Genomic DNA, 20,461 nt, shown 5'->3' with positions numbered 1-20,461 from the left:
AGGGGAGGGAAGAAATAGAGACACTGAATTCCACCTCATTTGCTCACTCTTCAGCCTCACTGGCAGCCAGGCTTGCTTACTCTCTGTCCCCTCTAATTCCCACAACCCAGCCACTGGATTTTTTGAAGCAAAGCTCAGGTAACATATAATCTTATCATCTGTATTTCTAAGAGATAAAATTGCTCTTTTTCTCCATTGGCCCAGCTCCATCCTCACACGAAAAAATAAAAAGGCATTTTCAAGGCAATCTTCCAATGCAAACCCTTAATCAGAAAGAACAGGTGCAGGTCCAGCGAGGGGCCACACGGCCCAGGTGGGGGAAGGTGGACGCAGTTAAACCTCTCCCCGCTCGCTGAATGCTCCTGTAGCACAACCAGAATGACTCAGAGGTGCAAGCAAGAGCAAGGCAGGGCTCACTTCAAGGGGCAGCATCAGAAATACTGGAAAATTAAAAGAGGAAATCACCTTGGCCAGGTTCTCCAGAACACAAAAGCAAACATACATATGAGCAGGTGCACACACACACACACACACACACACACACTCTTATTTCCCTTCTCTTCCCTTCTCCCATCTTTCTTCTCATCACAAGGTTGCTCTTTCCATCCTAAACCGTTCACATGCACATTATCTTCTTGAAGAAGCTGCATGAACACCATGGGGTAAATCAACATTCTTCCAGGGAAACAAGCTTCCTTCCCCACGGGGATCTGAAACTGGGCATCACGCATCCCACTCCCTAGCTTTGCGTGGCCACGTTCTTTCTTGGAGGCAGCAAGCCGCGGATGGAAGACAGAGCGGGGAGAGACTGAGAACCAGGCCCTCTGCGTCCCCTCCTGGCTTCTGCTTGCTGACCTGTGCCTGAACACAAACGGGTCTATCACTGCGCCACCCAACAGCAGCTGCGTATCTTAATCTGCCGGACACTCAGGTGCGTTTGTGCTTGTTTTGCTGAGGAATGGCAACTGGCAATAAACAGGCTTTGGCTTTTTGTGTGGAATTAGCATAAATTAATCCCTCTCCGATTACAGCCGAAATGGGGCGGACCTGTGGGAGAAAAGTGCTGAGCAGTTTTTCTGCTGCTATAAATGCACAGAACAAAACACGGACACAAGCAATCCTCCAAGTCACTAGCCATTCCTAAGGCCTGGTGCTGACACAAGTTATTTGCAAAATCCCACGAGGAACTTAGAAATGCTTTGAATTATTATGTTCTGTTCATGAGGACTCAGCTCATCATAATTATGGGAATACTTAGAGCAATAAACACATCTTCTTGTGAAAAGTGATTAACATAGAGTAAGTGCTCATAAACTGTCATGGTTGTGTGTATGAGACTCAACGCAAAACCCCCTTTGGGAATCAGATCCTGGCTTTGCCATTTATGAGCTACATCACTCAACCTGAGCCTGTTTCCTCGTCTGCAATGTGGAGATAAAAGCAACACTGAGGCGGAGCTGGCTGTGAGGATACAAAGAGAGGAATCCACAAAGCACTGTCAGTGTCTGGCACACAGCACACGCCCGCATTTTTCATGGTCACCTCATCACTAGCACATTTCTGAAAGTGGATTCTGTGTGAAAACAGCGCTCAAAGATGATCCCCGAGTCCCACGGGGAGGTAATGTTGACAAAAACTGCATTTGCCATTTCCTCACCTGGAGGTTCATGACACATGTCAGTGTACAAAAGGTTTACAGTCCTGCGGGAAAGAATCCATCGAAATTTACCCTAGTGCTTCCAGGTGCCTGGGTCACAGACTGAGACCTGGGTCTGCACACACCCCAGGAAAAGCCTCCTGGGGAGCACTGCTTTCCCTTTTGCTGCAGCTCTGCCTCGCTGCTTGGTTTAACATCGGAGCAGACACCACACTGCTGTCCTGGGGCCACTCTCTTCCTATCACAGGGACCTTCTTCGTGAGTGTCAACCTGCACTGTGGCCCTGAAATTCTGAGCTGTAACCATACTTCTCATGCAGAAGTTAGCACTGTCAAGAAGTTGCAGAAGTGATTTCATCTTACCTGGATTTTTTTGGTCTTCTCCTGCCTCCAAAGCAGATGCAAATCAGGCTTCAGTTATATGCTTTGAATATAAAAATCCACGTGATCTCAATGTTTTTTCTCTTTTTTTTTTGTTTTTTTGTTTTTTGGTGGGGTGGAGCGACAATGGTGATGTGGCTATAGCACAAAAAAGCTTCTCTAGAGTGCAAGATGGACAGAAAGATTTCTACTTGCAAAGCAAGCTCATTTGGCCAATGTGCCTTCCCTCGGTTCAAAGCAAACTCCATCGTGGGAACCCTGGTGATTACTTTACAACACTGGCATACAGCCATGGGACTGCGGCCAGCCTGCATGCTATCAATTGGCTAAGGAACCACCCAGGAGCCCATCCGAATGACCGAGCTATAGTGGCCCGGTCTCCTACATAAGCGATCACAGCCCAGCTCAATGTAAACAGTCCCATCTAGGACAACAGAATGTAAGTCGAACCCAGGAAGTGCTCAGCTCTAACTAGGAGCTTTCTGTTGGAACTCTCTAAGGAGACTACTTCTCCTCAACATAGCAAGCAATGTTTTCTTTGCCTTCTTACACATTCCATCCATAAAAGCCATTGCCCTTCGGGCTGATGGACCACTGATGTGCTACTAAGGAATGTTGTTTGCCAAATAAACTCTTCACAGTTTTAATGTGCCTCAGTTTGACTTGTAACTGTTCTGACTCTTGAAGCTCTGTGACTGGATTTCAAGTGAGGATGGGTCTTCGGGAGCCCGTGTCCTAGAAAGGTGAGGTCATTTGGCCATGTAACGAAAACCCAGAAGACATGAAAGAATAAAGGAAGCCTTTTTGTTTTCTAGGGTTGAAAGTTCACAAGGAACCCTGGTTACTATACAAAGTTTTTGTCAAAATGCAGTTTAACAACCACCTGAATCAAAATTACCTGGAGCACTTGTGGGAATACAGTTTCCTATGATGTGCATGAGAAAAATGCATTAGTCTCAGATGCTATGAATGTGGTCTGACTGCACCCCCAAGGACTCTTGTATGGAAATATAATCTCCATATCTGCATTGTGAGGTAGTGAGATAGTGGAAATTTAATCTGACCGTGGTGTTTAGAGGCGGGTTCTTTTGAAAAGCATAGGAGTACTTAGATCAAGGGGGACTTCCCTGGACTGAATGCTAGTAGCTTTACAAGGAGAGACAGACAGACAGACAGAGAGACAGACACTGAATCCTTGTCTCTTGCAATGCTATGCTCTAAGCCATCTCAAGATTCTTCTTGCAGGAAAGCCAGATGGGGATCTTTCAACTTCCACAATTTTGAGCTAGATAAACTTTTCTGTATTCCTAGCCTTAGCCATTTCATTACAGTAATGCAAAATGGACTGATACGGTGTCTGAGAAGGGACCTTGGAAATCCATCCACAAGCACAAGTGATATTATATAACACTCTGAGACTACTCACTTCAAAAACTGTTCAGTTCATATCTGCAAGACATGCCTGACCTTTGTATTCTCTTGGTCACTAAAAGAAAACAACAAAAAATATGCATTTTATCACTTAGTGTAGATCAATCTGGTTATGATTCTAGGAGAGAGTTCTATACACTTTTATAAAACTCTCCAAGCTCCCCCAAAGTGAACAGTCAGCCTCGAGTAGACTCACTACATGGCTGCCCCAATTCTCTACCCTTTTCTGAGTCCAAACCGAATGCCCTGAGTTTGAATCACCTCCTGCCAAGCAGTGAAGTCTGTTTCCTCTCCCCTTTGGGCCTGTGCCACCATCCTAACCTGTATTTGGCCATGGAACACTCTAGAACTGATGCTGTGCTCATCGTGGCCTTCACAGCCTTGTCTACCTGTGTTCCCTACCTGAATCCTACTACTACATATGCAATCTAGCCCAGAACTGCCTTCTGAAGGGTCGGAGCCTGTGGGGGAGGTTAGTCGGTCAACCTGTGGGCCAGCCCAAGCCAAGAGCAGCAGAGGTCCCTAAATGATACCAGAAAGCCTGAAAGGGCTGCTGAGCTGCTCCACAGACTCATTAGTAAAAATAAATGCTCCCTGTTGTTCAATGAACTTCCCAGGGGGTTATAACATAACAACAGTCTACTTGTTCTCCTCAAAACCCTCTCTTTGAACTGGCTAAACATACCACTAGCAAAATATTCACTTCTGGCTTTACAGTATTCAATTCTTGGTATGGACTTCTGTCTTTACTGTCAGGATGGTACAGTGAAAACCAGATAGCAATAAATGTTCTCCTCTAAAACAGAACACTTTAAGAAAACAGAGCGTGCTACTCAAACTTGTACTGACACAACAGACATAGTCCAGGACAGCCCTGGGTATAAGAAACTGGACATCTGAAGGGTACTGTGTCTTCGACTCTAGAATCTTCCTGTATTCTAGATCTGCTTGCCTAGCTTCTTTTTTCTCATAGCTGCCTGCTTTGCCTTTCGCGTACAGTCTTGCATTTCTGTGTCTCAACTACCACTTATTTCCAATCTGATGCACGTCTTACCTTGTTTCTGACCAACAGTTTCTAGATAATTCTCAAATGTGGTCTGCTGACGCAATTATCTGGTGGTCATTGCCATCTCTTTTGTGGGCACAGGTAATCTTGATAAAAACGCTGATGAGAAGTTTGAGAGTAACTGCGTTATTGTCCCTCCATGGACTTATACAAGTGTCTCGTCTCACTCGCTTAATCACGCTGGGGAGGGGGGATCTATTCAGATCTCTTAGCACTTGGTATTATTTATTATAACACCAGGATGGTTTCATAAATGTCAAAACCACTGGTTCCAAGCATCTGTGAAGATGACTAATTACATGAGGAGAGGAAAAAAAAATTAATTTTGGGAGAAACAGGAGGAAAGCAAAATATTACCCCCAGGACTGTACTCACAAAAGACTTGTAAGTAATAACTGTAATAAGCAACTAGAGACTAAAGAGACAGAAAAATTTATTGGCCGTGGAAGAGTCTCGCTAGTGCTAATTTCATTCCTAAATGGAAAATGTTATTGAGACAATTTATTTCCCTTTACAGTTTAGAGTATTTGGCATTTGCACGTAAGACGTGGCTTGGATTATACTAACATTCCTAAAGCTTCTTAACGAACGCTAATTCTACCTTCGAATGGAAAGTGTCTTTCTCTGCGTGAAGCTGAAGTTCAAACTTCACGGTGTTATCTCAGCTTAGGCTGAAATCTAGTTTCTTCTCCTCCCCAACCTTTACTCAGAACACATCTGGCGGTAGCAAGCTAAAGCCTGGAGTATTAGTTCTCTAATATCTCTGGGATAATATCTTTTTATTACACCTGAAAAGAAATCACAGCCGTCCTCAACCATGTGGAGGCCGAGATGACCGAGATAAGAGTTTTATTACGACGCCCACATTCGCCCTTGGAGAAGGACATTCTCCCTAAGAACAGCTGCGCAAACAGGCTGACTGACGGACCACAGGGGGTGGGAGCAACATTATTATGTGGTTTCTCTTTCATGTTTTTATTTCATCTGATACTTGAGGCTCCTGGAGAAATAGTAACCTTTCCTCTGTTTTTGCATCTGTGTCCCAAAACTCCAGGAAAACCGTGACTCAAGTGGAAAGCTAAGCAGAGAGCAGCAACATCCCAAGTCTGAGCTATGTGCAGAAAGATAGCAGTCAGATGTGGGTGCTTCATTTCCTGCTCACGCCGGCATCTCAGGAAAAGCATCTCGATAATATCATTTGTTTAACTCTCATAAAACCAGTGGCTATGCAATGACATCTGCCAGTAGGGTTCTACTTCATATTTTAATCATTTTTCAACAGCTCTGGGACCACAGTTGTAGGCTGGCCTTGGCCGTGCATCCAGATTAAGGATACAGTGCAGCCCTGGTTTGGAGATGGGCTTCCTCTTTCCTCCTTCCCCTGCTGTCATCTGTGCATTCTTCCAAACAGGTTGTCTCTACACTGAAAAAATTAGCTGTTAATGTATTAATTGCCTGCTCTATCTAATATAACAGAGTCTTCTGATTTCTCTCTTTTGGTGGATGCCCTGGATGTAAATCAGATTTATTGCTGGAAATAGGCAGCCGCCTTCCCTTCCCTGGTTCTGCAGATGGGTTTCTGCCAGTGGAGCAGCTGTTGATCCTGGTGAGGGGTTGGTGGTGTAAGAATTACATGGGAAACTTGCTAAAGATGCAGGTGCTCCCATGGAATTTTTGTGAGTCCCGCCCTTTGCTATGTGCAGTGAGGCCTCACACAAAAAAGTGTTTTGTAGAACTGCAGTTCATCAGTCGAAACAAGTGCTTGACAGCACCGATCTCCTACTCTGGGTTGGAAATAGTTTTTCCCACAGAATGTGGTATTTTATTGATTCCAAATGATTTGAAAGAACCAGGCAGCCCGAGCTTTTCTAATCCCTTTTGCAGAAATCCCAACCTGAGAAAAGGTTGTTTTCCACTCAGTATGGACTAATTCAGTTAGGCTTTTGTGTTCCCAAACACAATGTCAGCGTGGCCCCTTGGGGGCCTCAATTGCTCTGTTTACATCCTGTTCTCATGTACAGACTTATCTGTTCCACCACAGAAGAATCAACAAGCTTTCATGCTGCTTCCCATGGCCCTGGCCCCAGCCAAATATGAGGTGTGATTTTAAAATACAGTGCATGTTCATATTTTTAAAGTTTTGTATTATAGTAAAAGACACGTTAGCATCAGTCTCCTCCAAATCCTCCCCTCACTTCAAGCCCACTTACTCCATTATTCTTGACACTTTAGGAAGTAATTCTAAAAGTCCTCTTTTGTGAATGTCTTTAGCTGTGCTTTTCATAGCAGCCCTGAGGTCCTTAGTGGATTCACACTATTTACCTTCATGGCCATTTTGACTGGGAAAGGGCCAGGATTTGCATGGTATCAGACCTAGTGAATAAGGTGGACTAAGACACAACGTAATGTTTTTGTTTGTTTGTTTGTTTTAATGAGCCTGCTTTGCTTTTGGAGGGAATGCCCCAGAAGCATTCAGTGCATTTTTGAACCCAGCACATAAAAACACTTACAAACGTAAACTTCCGAACTACTGAAGAAAATGGCAAGGATGATGTTGTTCCATGTGAGGAGAAGTACTCCGAGGTACTCTGAGGAGGATTAGTGGCAATGTGTCTTTTACTGTAGTAAGTGTTTTTATTTAAACACTCACCATACAGTTTGATCATCCCTTGTAAAAAGAATGAAAGTACTGAATTTAGACACCAGTTTGGATGATCATAAAAACAAAGATTCAAAGTTTTGATGTGGGCCAGGGATTTAGCTCAGTGGTTCCGCTGCCTGCCTTGCAAGCACAAGGACCCGAGTTCGATCCCTGGTACAAAAAAGAAAAAAACAAAACAAAACAAAAAAAAACCAAAGTTTTGATGTGGCTTGAAATATTTGCATCAGCAATTACAGTTTTAATTTGTCACCTGTCAACAGATTCCTTTCACCTAAGAATCTGGAGAGTGGTAGCAAATTACAGCTCATGGTTTAATGTACAATTCTGGTCCTGCTCTCCTTACTTAGGTTTTACACTCCAATTTCCAACTTCCTGATGGTGTTTTTGTTTATATGATATGTGACAGGAAACTGAATATAAACGACTATCTTATGGGACAAGCAAGAAAGGGCTCTTCCTCCTAGGTCTTCATCTCCATCAGATAAATGACCATCTCTTTCCACATGTGCTGAAACCTTCTAGAAAGGATCATGGGCTATTACCCACATTTGTCATTGAGAACATCCTTTCTTCCTCTTCCTCTTCTTCTCTTTCCCATTTTTACCGTACTTTCATCATGTTAAATCTGCACTAATGAAAGCTTCTCCTTAAGCACACATGGATAACGAACAGCAAAGTTTACGAAAGCCTGGTGTGTTTTCCTTGAATCTTGTCTCTCTTCCTTTGCCCACAGTTTTACCTTCAGTGAACACACCACCTATGAATGTATGATGTCCCAGACCGTGACAGGAGATGTATCCATCACAACTTTGCCCAACCAAGCCTCTCACCCTGGCCTGCTTATTTTCTCTCCTTTCAGTGAAATGCTAATCACCCTAAAGGCTCCTCATTATTGAAGACTTGCACCTGCTGCTTTCATTCTTTTCATTTAGAACTAGTAGTATCTGTGCCTCAGGCCTGGCCATTGTGGAGAGAGTGAGGGTCCTAATTCATGATGTGTTCCTTGAGGAACCACAGATTTAAAGGAATAATTGCAAGGCAACCTATTTAGTCCTGCAAGGAATAAGATGATGAATCTGAAATGGGCAGCATCCTTGAGTGAATTCCAAGTTAGAGTGGCAAGGCCAAAACTACTGGCATTTTGGAGATGTTTTCTTAGTAGCCCAGCTCCCCAAGTATCTGGAGAAATCAAACAGCTTGTGTAAGATTTAGAGCTTCCCAGAATCTCTGGCAAAACTCTCCTTAACATGACATCGTCACTCTGAAAACCTGAAAATGTTCATGCGAGAGAAATGGAGGGCAAGGAAGCTGGTGGAGAAGATGTGAAAAGGTGTGGTTGGTTTGCGAAAGTGAGGACTGCGCAGTGCAGGTGTGTACGCTGAGCTCCTCCCTGAGGTGAGATTGCTTTCTGATACTGGAGAGCCTCCTTCCTGTGACCAGAGTAGTAATATAAGGACCCGGGGGTTGCACTTGACTCAGTCTCCCCCAGTTACAGCCTCTTGCTCTTCAATTCTCCTTGGATCTCTTGTACTGAGACAGAACTTGAGGGAGTATAGCTCCGATTACCCTACAAGTGACCTATTCCCAGTGCATATATAAAATTTTAATACTTATCATTAGGGAAAGAAAGACAGATTATGAGACAGGTTTTCCCTGGATGCTTATTGGATACATGGACACAAGCTCCCACCAATTAGGTGATTGATGAAAGGGGGTAGTATACTGTGGAGACAGATTGACGATCAAATAAATCAGACCGAAGTTTTAACTGGGAGGCTGAGAGTCTGTCTCTCCTGGCTACAGCGTATGTCTTAGTAACTTTCATGCCACCGAGACACAATTCCCAAAGCTCACAGCTCTAAACTGGAAAGGTATATTTAGTTGCACAGTTTATAGAATTTTCAGTTCATATTCAGCTGGCTCCAAGGCAGGGCAGATGGCAGATGGGGTTGCTCATGGCAGGGTAGACAGGAAACAGAGCAAGAGAGCAAGAGGGAAAGGAGAAAGAGAGACCTTTGCTGGTCACATCCCCAGTGCTTCACCTCCTCCGACCAGGCTTCACCTCCTCACAGACAGCTACAGACTCATTAGGGACGAATCCACTGATGCATAACAGCATGATCTGATCACCTTCCCAAAGCCCCGCCTACTCGCCCAGGAGGCTTTGCGGAGCATCATTTAGGAAAACAATATTCCTCAAGCATGTGACAGGCACATGTTCACTGATAGATATGAGTGAAGGCTAAAGACACAACCACCATACCCACAAGACAGTCCAGCAGGGATGAAGACAGTGGTAACGAGGGTCATGACGGTCAATATTCGAATGGGGCAGATTTAAACCTGTGTGAGAGTTCAGATAAGGGGAAGACATCATGCAAATGTTGGCATGGAGCTGAGCCTTACAATTCAAATGGATTTAGGGAATGCAGCCAGGTGAGGAAGAAGGGGGAAGGACGCAGGCTGGTCTTGGACAAAATAACACTTTGGTCCGAGCACCAGTGGTTCCAGCCTACCTTACAGCCTGATTAAACTTCCTTTTCCAACACTCTGGGTTGCTTTACAATATCACAGCTTCTTTCTGCTAGCCATGGACATTACCTGCCATGAGATTCTGAGATCCAAAGGCCATGACCCTCCCCGGGCTTTCTGAATAATGTGCTTTTCATTATCTCCCCTTTTTCATAGTATTTCACATCTCCTGCAATGAGAATTTCAGAAACAGAGCTATAAGGAGTGGCTGGGCCTCAAGAGGAATCCGATGGGAACCGAGGAGCACAGGAATGACTAAGAACCAAACTGAATGAGGACTACATTCAAAGTTAGCTCAACTGAGACACCCAAGATGATGAATTCCCAAGGAGAACATGTAGGGAAAAACAAAATTCATTCTGTAATGATAGTCAGGCATCTGCAAATGCTTTTCTGTGTTCCCATAAAAGAAAACAGGGAACTGGACTTGAAAAACAAAATAAGGTTAGCAAGCTCCTGAAAGCAGACAGTGCTTTTCTCGGGTAGACAATCCAAATTGTGCATTGCCTCTCTCACCGACAACTTAGTCCAGATTCAGCATTTTTCAAAGAAGCCTGCTGAAAATCTGCTGTGTGCTTAATGGATTACAGCAGCTATGATGGTCCCTGGGAAGACCCCACAGTCCTGCTGATGAGACATGAAATCTGACAAACGATGCCCCTTTTCCCTTTCTGCAGGGGAAATGAGAAGGGAAAGGGAGTGGGTTGAAAGTTCCATATCAAACAGTCTTCTTCACTTTTTCTCCTTTCTCCCGTCTTCCTCTCCCTTCTCTGGTTAGCCACTCAGATATGAATCTGTTCATTTTCCACTTAATAAAAGAAATCATAGCAAGGACCTCAATCTTCCCAGCCTCAACCCAAAAGTGTCAAGTTTTCCACATGCAAAGGTTCCCTCTATCATCTTTGGTAGACAGAGTCCATTGCCCTGTTCAAATAATTTTGGTTTTACTTTTTCTAAATCACATAGTTAGTCAATTTCTGATCAGTCTCAAACAACAAGCTGATCTCTAATGTATTTTATTTCTTTATCACAATTGTGGAAAAGTGCCAGATTTAACAGTCTTGCTTTATGTACATGAAATTCTGGCCCAGATGGACTCAGCACCTGTGGATTCTGCCTGTTCTAATACTGAAATCCATAAACCCCAAATTTCTATGACTCATTCCATCTGTCATTTTGGGTACTCTGCTCCTTTACTCCTTAAAATGACATTCCCTTTCCACATAAAAGTTTACATCAGTATCATTTACAGCCAGCCAATACAGATATCTCAGTAATGCCAGCCGGCCAGGCTTGGAATTTGACTGCTAAAAGACTCTGCTGTCAAATCTAATTGGGGGTAAAAAAAAATGACTGATTAGTCAAAATGGCTGGAAGTCAAAGAAATTCCTCACTTTTTAAAACTGGTCCGATGTAAGGCTGCATGCTTTTGTGGAGCTGCATTTTTCTTTGCGTCATCTTGGAAACCTTGCATTCTGTTTTCCTGTGCTGCAGAGAGCTCTCCTCCAAATCTCACCGTGCTTACCTGGGCTCTCAGTAACACACTCCCTTCTGCCAGGACTGCATCCCAGGAATCTGACTCTTGCTCTCAAACTCCCAGCTGTGAATGAACTACAAACATGAATGGGAAAGACTTTCAAATCTTCCCACTACGCATTTCCTGCCATCTTGAGCTTACACCAGTGGGATGACTCCTCCACAGTTACCAGGAATAGACTTTCTGCACAGAACTGCAGATGCACAGACTGTGAGGTGACCTTTCAATGTGGTTTTCATGGCCAAGCCACCAGCCAAAACATCTCACCTAGTTACCTACATTAAGGTCAGCAATTTTCATCTTCCTCTCAACTAAACCAGTTCTCCACATAAGAAAATTTCTTCAAATATCAATTGAGATAAGATTCCAAATTCACCCCAATAATTGGAGTCACATTTGGAGTATAATACAACAGTAAATTAAATATAAAATATGTACAGACAATAACCAATGGGAGGAAGCAAAGAGAAGAAATGTAAATAGTCTCCAGAATTAAAGATCTAGAGAAACGTGACTAGTTTCCTGTGGACTTTCATCTAGAACTCTCCCTTCCAATAGAGTCTTTTTGTTAATAGTTAAAGAGTATTTTCTGATAAATCAAGCTGCCAAACAGCACAATATGCTTTCTGAGAGTAATATTCATTCAGGAGCTTAGTATGCTATAAAGCAAATCTTACATCACACAGGATGAACTAGTTGGCTGTATCCCTTCCAAGAACCATTATGAGTTCATTATGAGTTATAAGATTCGGTGGTTTTCAGCCAATAAACGCCAGGAGAGCCATCTCTACTTCAGGTGGGGGGAGGAGTATGAGGTCCTGTCTGTCCCATCTCAGGCTAGTTCATTCGGTTAATTAAATCTCACACATCTCTTTAAAGGTTTTACTGGCTTCCCAGAAGCCTCTAAAGTATTACAATTGATCCACCCTGAGTCTTCCTCAATCCACCTCCAACTCCCATATGTACCAACAATGACTTTTAAACCTTTATTTATTTAAGGCAGTGGATTTTCTTTTTTGGTATTGGGGATCAAACTCAGGTCCTTGAATTTGTGAGGTGGGCACAGTGCCACTAAGCTAAATCCCCTGCCCGGCAATGGAATTTTTTGAAACAAAATTCTATGGAATTCTAATTTTATAAAAGATAAAATCCAGCAGAAAGAATGGTCAGTGTCTTTCCTCCACATTTATGAGCATGTCCAAGTGTCTCTGGGAAATGAGAGGATGGAGCTGGAAACCACTGTTCTTTGTCTTCACAAAACTGGCCACCTTAGCCCCTGGTCCTTTCTCTCCTTGGTGCTTGAAGCTCGGAATGATCTCTTCCCCACAAAATGCTCCTTCTATAAAATACTTTATATCATTTTGACCAGATACAATTAATCTCTGCTTTGAATTTCTTATACAACTTTGGTTGTTAATAATCAAAAAGAATAAAAATAAAAGTAATACCTTGTCTGTGCCAGCCTCTACCCTAAGTGCATTGCCTGAATTAACCTAATCTTCTCTCGTAGGTACCTTCGTCGTTTCTGAGGTAACTAAGATTTAAATCTGTTTTCTAGGTCTACAGAGTGAGTATCAGAACAAGATTGAAATTTGTGACCTCGCTGTAGTGCATTAAAATACAACAGAATCCAAATGCTTAACTACACCATGGTTCCTCTCTACGTAAGCATTCACTATGCTTCAGACCAAGAATGAACCCAAAACTCTACAGTGCTCAGAGGCAGGGCTTTCTGAAGGGTCCCGGGGGCCTCACAGCTAACTTGCTGGTGAGGGGTAGGGAGTGTGTGGAGCTGGATCGTCGGGAGTGTGACCCACAAAGGGCCATCTCCCTCCTGGCGCATCCCTTCTTTCTGCTTTCTGACCACCATGATGTGAGCAGCTTTCCTCCCTGGACTTTCCTCCACAGGATGTCTGTCCTGGAGCCAGCAGACTACGGGCTGCAGCTGTGAGTCAAAATAAACTTTTCCATCCTTAAGCTGTGGGCATCTGGTGTCCTGGGCCAGTGATGAGAGGAGGACAAACACAGCATGCGTGCGCTTGGCTTACTGAGACACCTCCATCGTGCTGTCCTCTGCACCCTGACCACTCTTACCGGCCAAGTTCCCGTACTGCAGCCAGATTATGCGTTTGCGGAAACAACAACCCTCTCTACTAGCATTTGTACTTCACGGAACACCAGAATCTGCAAATATAAGTGCCCAGTAAATATGACCCATTTAATTTATTATTAATATGCACAGTTGATTCAAATAATATCGATTTATAAATGCTCAGGATTCCTAGTTTTGTCACTGAAACATTTCCATAGTTTAAAAAAAAAGTATTTCTCATCCTGCTTTAAAGGCAAAGAGACATACCCAAATTGAGATTACCTTCCCTGCCAAGGCCCATGTAATTCCCAAATCCCCGCTATTTCCCCTGCATCACATTAGAAAAAAAAAAAATTTTTTTTGTAAGATGATGGGAAAATAGGCCTTTGCAAAAAAACTTGAAAAAAGTTTATTTATAAGTTTATTTTCAAGAGGGCTGTTAAAATGAAGCCTGCAATTTTTTTTTGTAAGATGATGGGAAAATAGGCCTTTGCAAAAAACTTGAAAAAAGTTTATTTATAAGTTTATTTTCAAGAGGGCTGTTAAAATGAAGCCTGCAGTTGTGTGGGGAGATGACTAAGGAACTCTTTGACAGTATTTTTCCAGAAACTAAGTAGGAAATATCACTGCATTCTGGTGTCTAACTGCCTCCTCCTTAATGCGGAAATGTGAGGCAAGGAAACTTTCAGAACTGGTGCCCAGTGTATGCTCAGCAATAGAAACATCAGGCCCCAGTTTGGTGAAAGAGACACAAACGGGTCCCCACTGGGGTCACGGCTGCAATCCTGGGATGTGAACACTGACCTGCTGTCAAGTGAGCTGCATGGACCAGAACCTGGACCCCAGGCTTCAGCTCGAAGTGCACCGAGTTCTGGTTGAGCTTGTGGATCAGGACCTCTGATATCTGAAAGAAGAAGCTTCGTGGTTAGTACCACCAAAACTGTCATAGTGACGGTGGGCAGACTGAGAGATACCAAAGCTTGTCACAGCACTCTAGTACCTGTATTTAATTATATCCGTAAGTTATATAATTAGCAGGCACATAATCCACAGGTATAATTACATAATTAATATATAATACATATTATGCAGCATAATATGTACTCTACCATCTAATTATCTTATAGGATATGTAACATTTTGTTGATATGATAGATACTATAATTATATAACATGCGGTTATGTGGTTTTTACCTGTGAATTGTGTATGAGTTTTATACAATTTCATTCCTTTATTCCAGACTATGTACATATTTTTAAGCACGGCCCAACCAGAAGACAAACCATTAGTCAACAGTATATAAAATAAGTTCTGATCTTAAAAATTGTCCTGTGCAACCTTAGAAAAGTCACCCAGCTTGTTCAGAAAGCATGTGTTATGGACAAGCGGACTCAAAATAAAAATTTCTAAAAGAGGCTGGTGTTGCAGCTCAGGGAAAAGACCTTAAGTTTGTTCCCCACTGCCGTCCCCTCCAAAACAGAGAAGTGAATTCACACACTGTGGTGAGATTGTTGTACGTCTGCTTCCTGTCCCCGTCCTTCCCAGACTCTGCCTGCCCTGTGGCTTTCACAGAATGCGGTTTGTGACTCTTACGGAATAGTGAATGTTGGTCTGCTGAAACTTGGAGTGGCACAGCTAAAGCAACGGTAGCCACAGCATTGGTCGCAACCTGCCTGAGCCTTGCTCCCTGTGCCTGGAGAGTGGCCGAGCCACTCCCAGATCAGAGCACCGGGTGGGACAGGACTCCGGGCCATGGAATCCCTAACCCAAGCATGCAGCACAAAGCCCGGGCTTGAAAGAATCGGTTTACGATTTCAAGACACAGTAAAATTCTGTTCATTGCTTAGAGGGGGGCGGTGTTATTTTGCAGATATTGTTGAGGAATTTCAGAAAAGTTGAGAGCCAACCACACACCTGGTGCCCTTGCTTTCATATTTTATTTTAATCGTGAGTTTTACGTTTCTCCCTCTTTTCCCTTTAGGATTTGTCATTCCATCCCCTCCACTGAATTACAAGGTGAGACTTCTGATACCCTGAGCAACGGAGTAGCAGTTTCTCAGCAGAAACTCTGCTGAGCAGGTGGGCAGGACCCTTCTGTCCAAGCCAGCTCAGCCTCTCAGATGCTGTCCTGGGAAACCCTGCTGAAAACTATGCTAAAACTCGGCTGAAAACAACCTTTTCTCTTCATTAAGATCCTCTTTTTTTTGAACACTGAGAATCTTCCAGACTGGTCTAGGTTTGCTGAAGGAACGAATTTCTAAAGAGAGTTCTGCAGACAGATTAAAAGGTTTCATCACTACTTTTTCAAAAATTTATCTTGAGACAGGGTCTCACTAAGTCACTAAATTGCCCAGACTGGGCTCAGACTTGAAATTTTCCTGCCTCAGCTGCCTTCAATGCTGGGATTACAGCACGTGGCACGACATCCACCATCTTCTTTAATAAACCCTGTTCTTGTTTCACGTGTATCAATAGGTAGTAGCATTTTCAGGACATTTGACAATGGATTTTTTGGGGGGAGGGTACTGGGGAGCGAACTCTGGACCTTGCAGTGTGCAGCAGGTGGCTGGACCACTGAGCTAAATCCTCGGCCCATGGTAACGGAGTTTTATTGAAGGGTCTTCACAAAGGTCTCGTCTGTAGAACGCACAACACACATTTCACATATTAAGTTTCATGTATGTGTGCACACACTACAAATACATGTGCACATATATCTACTTACCCCAAGAATATTTAACTCACATACAAAAGACTTGTCAGAAGCAATGAAGAAATAGACCTATTTTGTGGAAACCATCCCGTTGACAAAAGGGAACTATGTACTGGGAAGAGAATAATTTCTCCCCTTCGGCCAGGTGAGGTGATACTCATTTCTTATCCTTGTAGATGGCTTTTTCTCGGGTGAGTGATATAAATAACTAAACCAGAAAATAGAATTCATCAGAACAGCGCATTTCTAATTTATAATCTCCAGAAGGGTCCCTTTTGAAAATAATTAACTTCCTGATGGGCGGTGGAGAGCCCTGCTTCTTTGGCTTTATCGATATCATTTACAAAATTAAGCATGTTATGCAAAATAACCAGGTAACAAACACTGTTTCGTGTCTTTAACTTACATCAAAGGACACTCAATAAAGTATGCATACTCCATGGGAAGGAAAGGAAGCATAAGAAACAAAACTAAATGAAATTTACATTTCATTCAAGAATAACCTCAATTAGAACCATGTACTTTTCTACTCACGTAAATTAGTAGGAGACTGTTGACAGATTTTGACAATATTTTATATGTTCAGCGTGGAATCTGCAGATGTGGTTCTCCTACATGATGTTCACTGGAGTAGAGCTGCTATGTATACTTTAAAGTCTATTTTATCTATTTATTATTTTTTTTGTGGTACCGGGGATTGAACTCTAGTCCTTGCACTTGCAAGGCAGGCCACCGAACTGCTAAGCTAAATCCCCGGCCCGTAAAGTCTATTTTAGATGCCGTGAGCATTTTATTTTGGTAAAGTTGCTTGGTTCTGGCTACTTTTCCTAACACTGCATGTCTTAGGTTTTGGTGCTGATATCTCCATGTAATAGAACTGGGAGCTTACATAAGTTTCCCCAGTCAACATGTGAAAACTTGAGGCTAGACTTCAGCTTTGATTACTTGTCCTAAAGCATTTCCTTTAAAATTATGTTCCTGAACCTGTTGACAAAGAGATGGCAGGAGATCTAGAGAGAGGGCTGGCTGAGTGGGCTTGGGGAGATGGAAAAACATGCAGCTCATTATTTGTTACTCAGGGCACCACCTCTGATGAGAAATGCGCAAGTTAAAACACCAACCCCAAACCCAGTGGCCCACATGGCCCGAGGAATAGGCTAGGGATGGCGAACCTTTTTGAGCTTTCAAGGTTACAAAGAATCTGCTATGGCACGCGTGCCCCAGGCTTGCCACCACTGGAATAGGCCGTTCCTCAGGATAGGCACACACTTTTCACCACTTTATACAATTTTTAATACTCAGGCAGTGTGCTATGAAAAAAGTAGAAGAAACTGCAGTCTCCAGAAAAGTGCGGCAGAAGCTTCTGTGAGAAGAGGGACTGCTTGCCTGTAAAGATTCGAGTGAAATAAGATGTGATTGCAAGGAGACAGAACCTGCTGAAGCAAATTGAATTTCTTTCTTTCCCTTTTTCTGTCTGCAGATAAGTGTGTTTTCTTAGCAAATTTAATTTATCCTTTATATTGTCATCCTTCTGCTGCTGCTCTCCTACACAGTCCATTTCCTAATCTACTTAGGCTAAACAATCACGTCCAGAGAAACAACATATTATTCTTGGTGCCTGCCTGTTCTGTAGAATACGCCTATGATTCAAACGCAGCCCACACTTCATTAAAGTACCACTGCAGAGGACGGCAGAGACGCAGCAGAAACACTGGAAAGGCTTTCGTTAAGTGGACACGGCGGGCAGGCGGGACTTGCTATAAGAAAAACACCAACTTGCCCTGTTTTCTTGTTCACAAAAAAATGAAGACAGAGTATGGTGGCCAGAATCAACTAGGTCAGGCTGAAGTCAGTTCTCAGGGTGTGGAATCAACAGGTCTTCTTGTCCATACATCACGTCCGCTGCAGGAAGCGGCTCCGGAGACCCCACTCAGGAAAATGAGCTGGTACAGAAGCCACCGCTCTGACATCGCGCCTCGCACACCGAGGAGAGGGAAAGGAGTTCTCCAGGTTTTAGCACCATCTCTTCTGACTGGGTCTGACACGAATCACGTCTTCTCCAAGCTCACTGGCTTGCTTCAACTGGAGCATTGTCCTCTGTGTACTCAGGAGGAGTGGCCTGGAGGCATTGAGTCAACAACGACAATGATCACTAACGAAGTCCTTAGGACAAAACACTGTCGGATAATTAGGAGGAGGAAATCATCAAATTCTGATGTATGGAAAGAGTTTAAGAACAACGGAGCAGCTGGTGAATTTATGAAACATGGTACTGAAAGAACACATACATTTGATCAGTTTCGAGGCGATGGCGGAGCCAGATGCAAATGCTTATCCACGAGGCTGGAGGAACAGAAGTATCATCTTGGTACCCGGCTGAGACAGAGCCTCACCTGAGCCAGGCACGGGCCCATACTTGGTCCTGGAAGTCACCGGAAGTCCCCCGAGAAGAGCAGTGCAGGGATCTCCTGGCGGTGTTCAGTGCAGGGAGAGCTTTCCAACTCTGACAACACCGCGTCCTGACTCAGCCATGGGAAAGCATGCAGCCAGTGACTGAATCCTATTTATCGCTTGCTCACCGGTCCCGTTCCTTCTCAGCACAAAGCGTCTGTGTTGGATTAAAGTGCTAATGGAGTTTGCTAGATGCTGCACCGGCAGAAACACACAGGCCAGGAGCACTCCTTCCCTCTGAGTTTCCCTGGCTCCCGCCGTGTTCGTGCCACGTCCGACTACTCAGCCTCGCTGCACAGGTCTTCCTATCTCCGTGACCGTCCCCGTGGATGAGCCCACTTTCCAACCACATCCTTACGTCAAAACTCAGGATGGATGGGGCCGACCACGGGAGCACCCAGAAACGGTCTTGATTAGTAATTACGTTTCATACTCAATGTTCAGGTTCTTAAAATGCTGCCAATATACTATTGCATCTTCTGTTCTGCCTTTCCTTTCTTCGGTGAAGTTTGGATTGTGCATTTCTCATGTGCGAAAATAATACAAACTGACAAGGAGGAAATGCATGATTGCTGCTGATATTTTCCCTCAGCCTTTGGTTCAGTCAGTCAGGCACTCATCAGATCATCGCACACCCTTTAAGGGTTCTGAAAGTCAGAGCACAGAGGTTCCCCGTCTCCCCCGCTCAGCACCACAGCCTCCACAGAGCCTGGCTGTCCTTCCTTTCTCCAGGAGAGGCAGCTGTGCACCCGTCACCCCTGCGGCCTGGGGGAGAATCACGGGAGAGCAGTGCCTACAGAGCAGAGCTTGCTCTATTCCTGAGCAGCTGGGCTCAGCCACTTAGGGTAAGAAGACTTTTGCTCGCTCATTCAGAGAAAGACTGGCAGAACCTGCCCAGACAGAGGTCGCTTAATTAACCCAGCCACGTCATCCCGATCGCAGGGTCACGTGGCCCTCACTGGGAGGAATGTTCAGAACCTGCCCAGACAGAGGTCGCTTAATTAACCCGGCCACGTCATCCCGATCGCAGAGTCACGTGGCCCTCACTGGGAGGAATGTTCGATTTATTTCACAGACAAGATAGCTCCAGCGAGCCAGCTTCTCTGCTCCCATGGGAGGGCTCTCAGAGGCCGCCTGGGCAGGAGAGCCAGGAGTCCTTTGCCAGATATTTGCCCTCCCTTCCTCAGACCCATGGCCAGTCTCCCAGTGTTGCCTGTGTATTCACAAGGAAGGGGCCGGGGAGAGGAAGGGGAGCAGCTCAGCCCTTCTCAGGTTCCTCTGGGGTTCAGAGGCAGCCCTCAAGGAAGGGCTCGTTTCTGTGGTCAGGATTTGCCTTGCCTCGCCTCTGTCCTCCCATCGTGCATGCTGTTCCAGTGGGACTCAGTGGTCTCTGCCTGCCCCGTGCCCCTAGTACCCCTCTGTGCTTCTGTCTCAGGATGTGGGCATGAGCCGCATCCACAGGGCTCTGGTGGAAACCGTAAGCTGGGGCTGTCAGAGGAGAGGCGCTGCCTTCCCACTGGGGTCCTAAGCTGACTACGGAGAAGCTGGGACTCACTGAGGAAAGGCCTTAGAGACCATCTACAATGAAAACTGTTCATAGAATCTCCAGATATGTCCTGGTCTTAGAAGTCGACCTCACCACGGCACTTTTAAATCAGGATAATAATACTAATACTCTCCCACAAAGATACTGGCTTCCCATGGACTTTGTGGAATCATTGCATCTGCTTTCGTTGGGATCCAACCACGGGCTGATATACAATTTCCTTAATTGGAGTTATTATCTCTAGCTTGGGGTTTTATGTTCCTTTAAAAGTACAAAAATGGGCTGGGGATTTAGCTCAGTGGTTCCACCACCCGCCTCGCAAGTGCAAGGACCCAAGTTAGAATCCCAGTAACAAAAAAAAAAAAAAAAAAAAAAAAAAAAAAAAAAAAAAAA

General features: G+C 44.2%; 1 protein-coding gene across 1 annotated transcript in view; it reads right to left on the bottom strand.

Annotated features, from left to right (window-relative positions):
• The window catches only part of Sorcs1 (sortilin related VPS10 domain containing receptor 1), a 369,207-nt gene that overhangs the window by 7,632 nt on the left and 341,114 nt on the right, over window positions 1-20,461 (bottom strand). Inside the window, exon 25 of the mRNA XM_033761243.1 lies at window positions 14,162-14,261. Within this exon, the coding sequence (XP_033617134.1) occupies window positions 14,162-14,261 (100 nt within the window). The remainder of the gene's footprint in view (window positions 1-14,161; window positions 14,262-20,461) is intronic.

Source organism: Fukomys damarensis, unplaced genomic scaffold (assembly GCF_012274545.1).
Source record: "Fukomys damarensis isolate Sample0158 unplaced genomic scaffold, DMR_v1.0_HiC HiC_scaffold_8, whole genome shotgun sequence".
In the NCBI taxonomy this organism is placed as follows: Eukaryota; Metazoa; Chordata; class Mammalia; order Rodentia; family Bathyergidae; genus Fukomys; species Fukomys damarensis.
The sequence above is the reverse complement of the archived record's forward strand: the minus strand, read 5'-3'. Positions and strand labels throughout refer to the sequence as shown.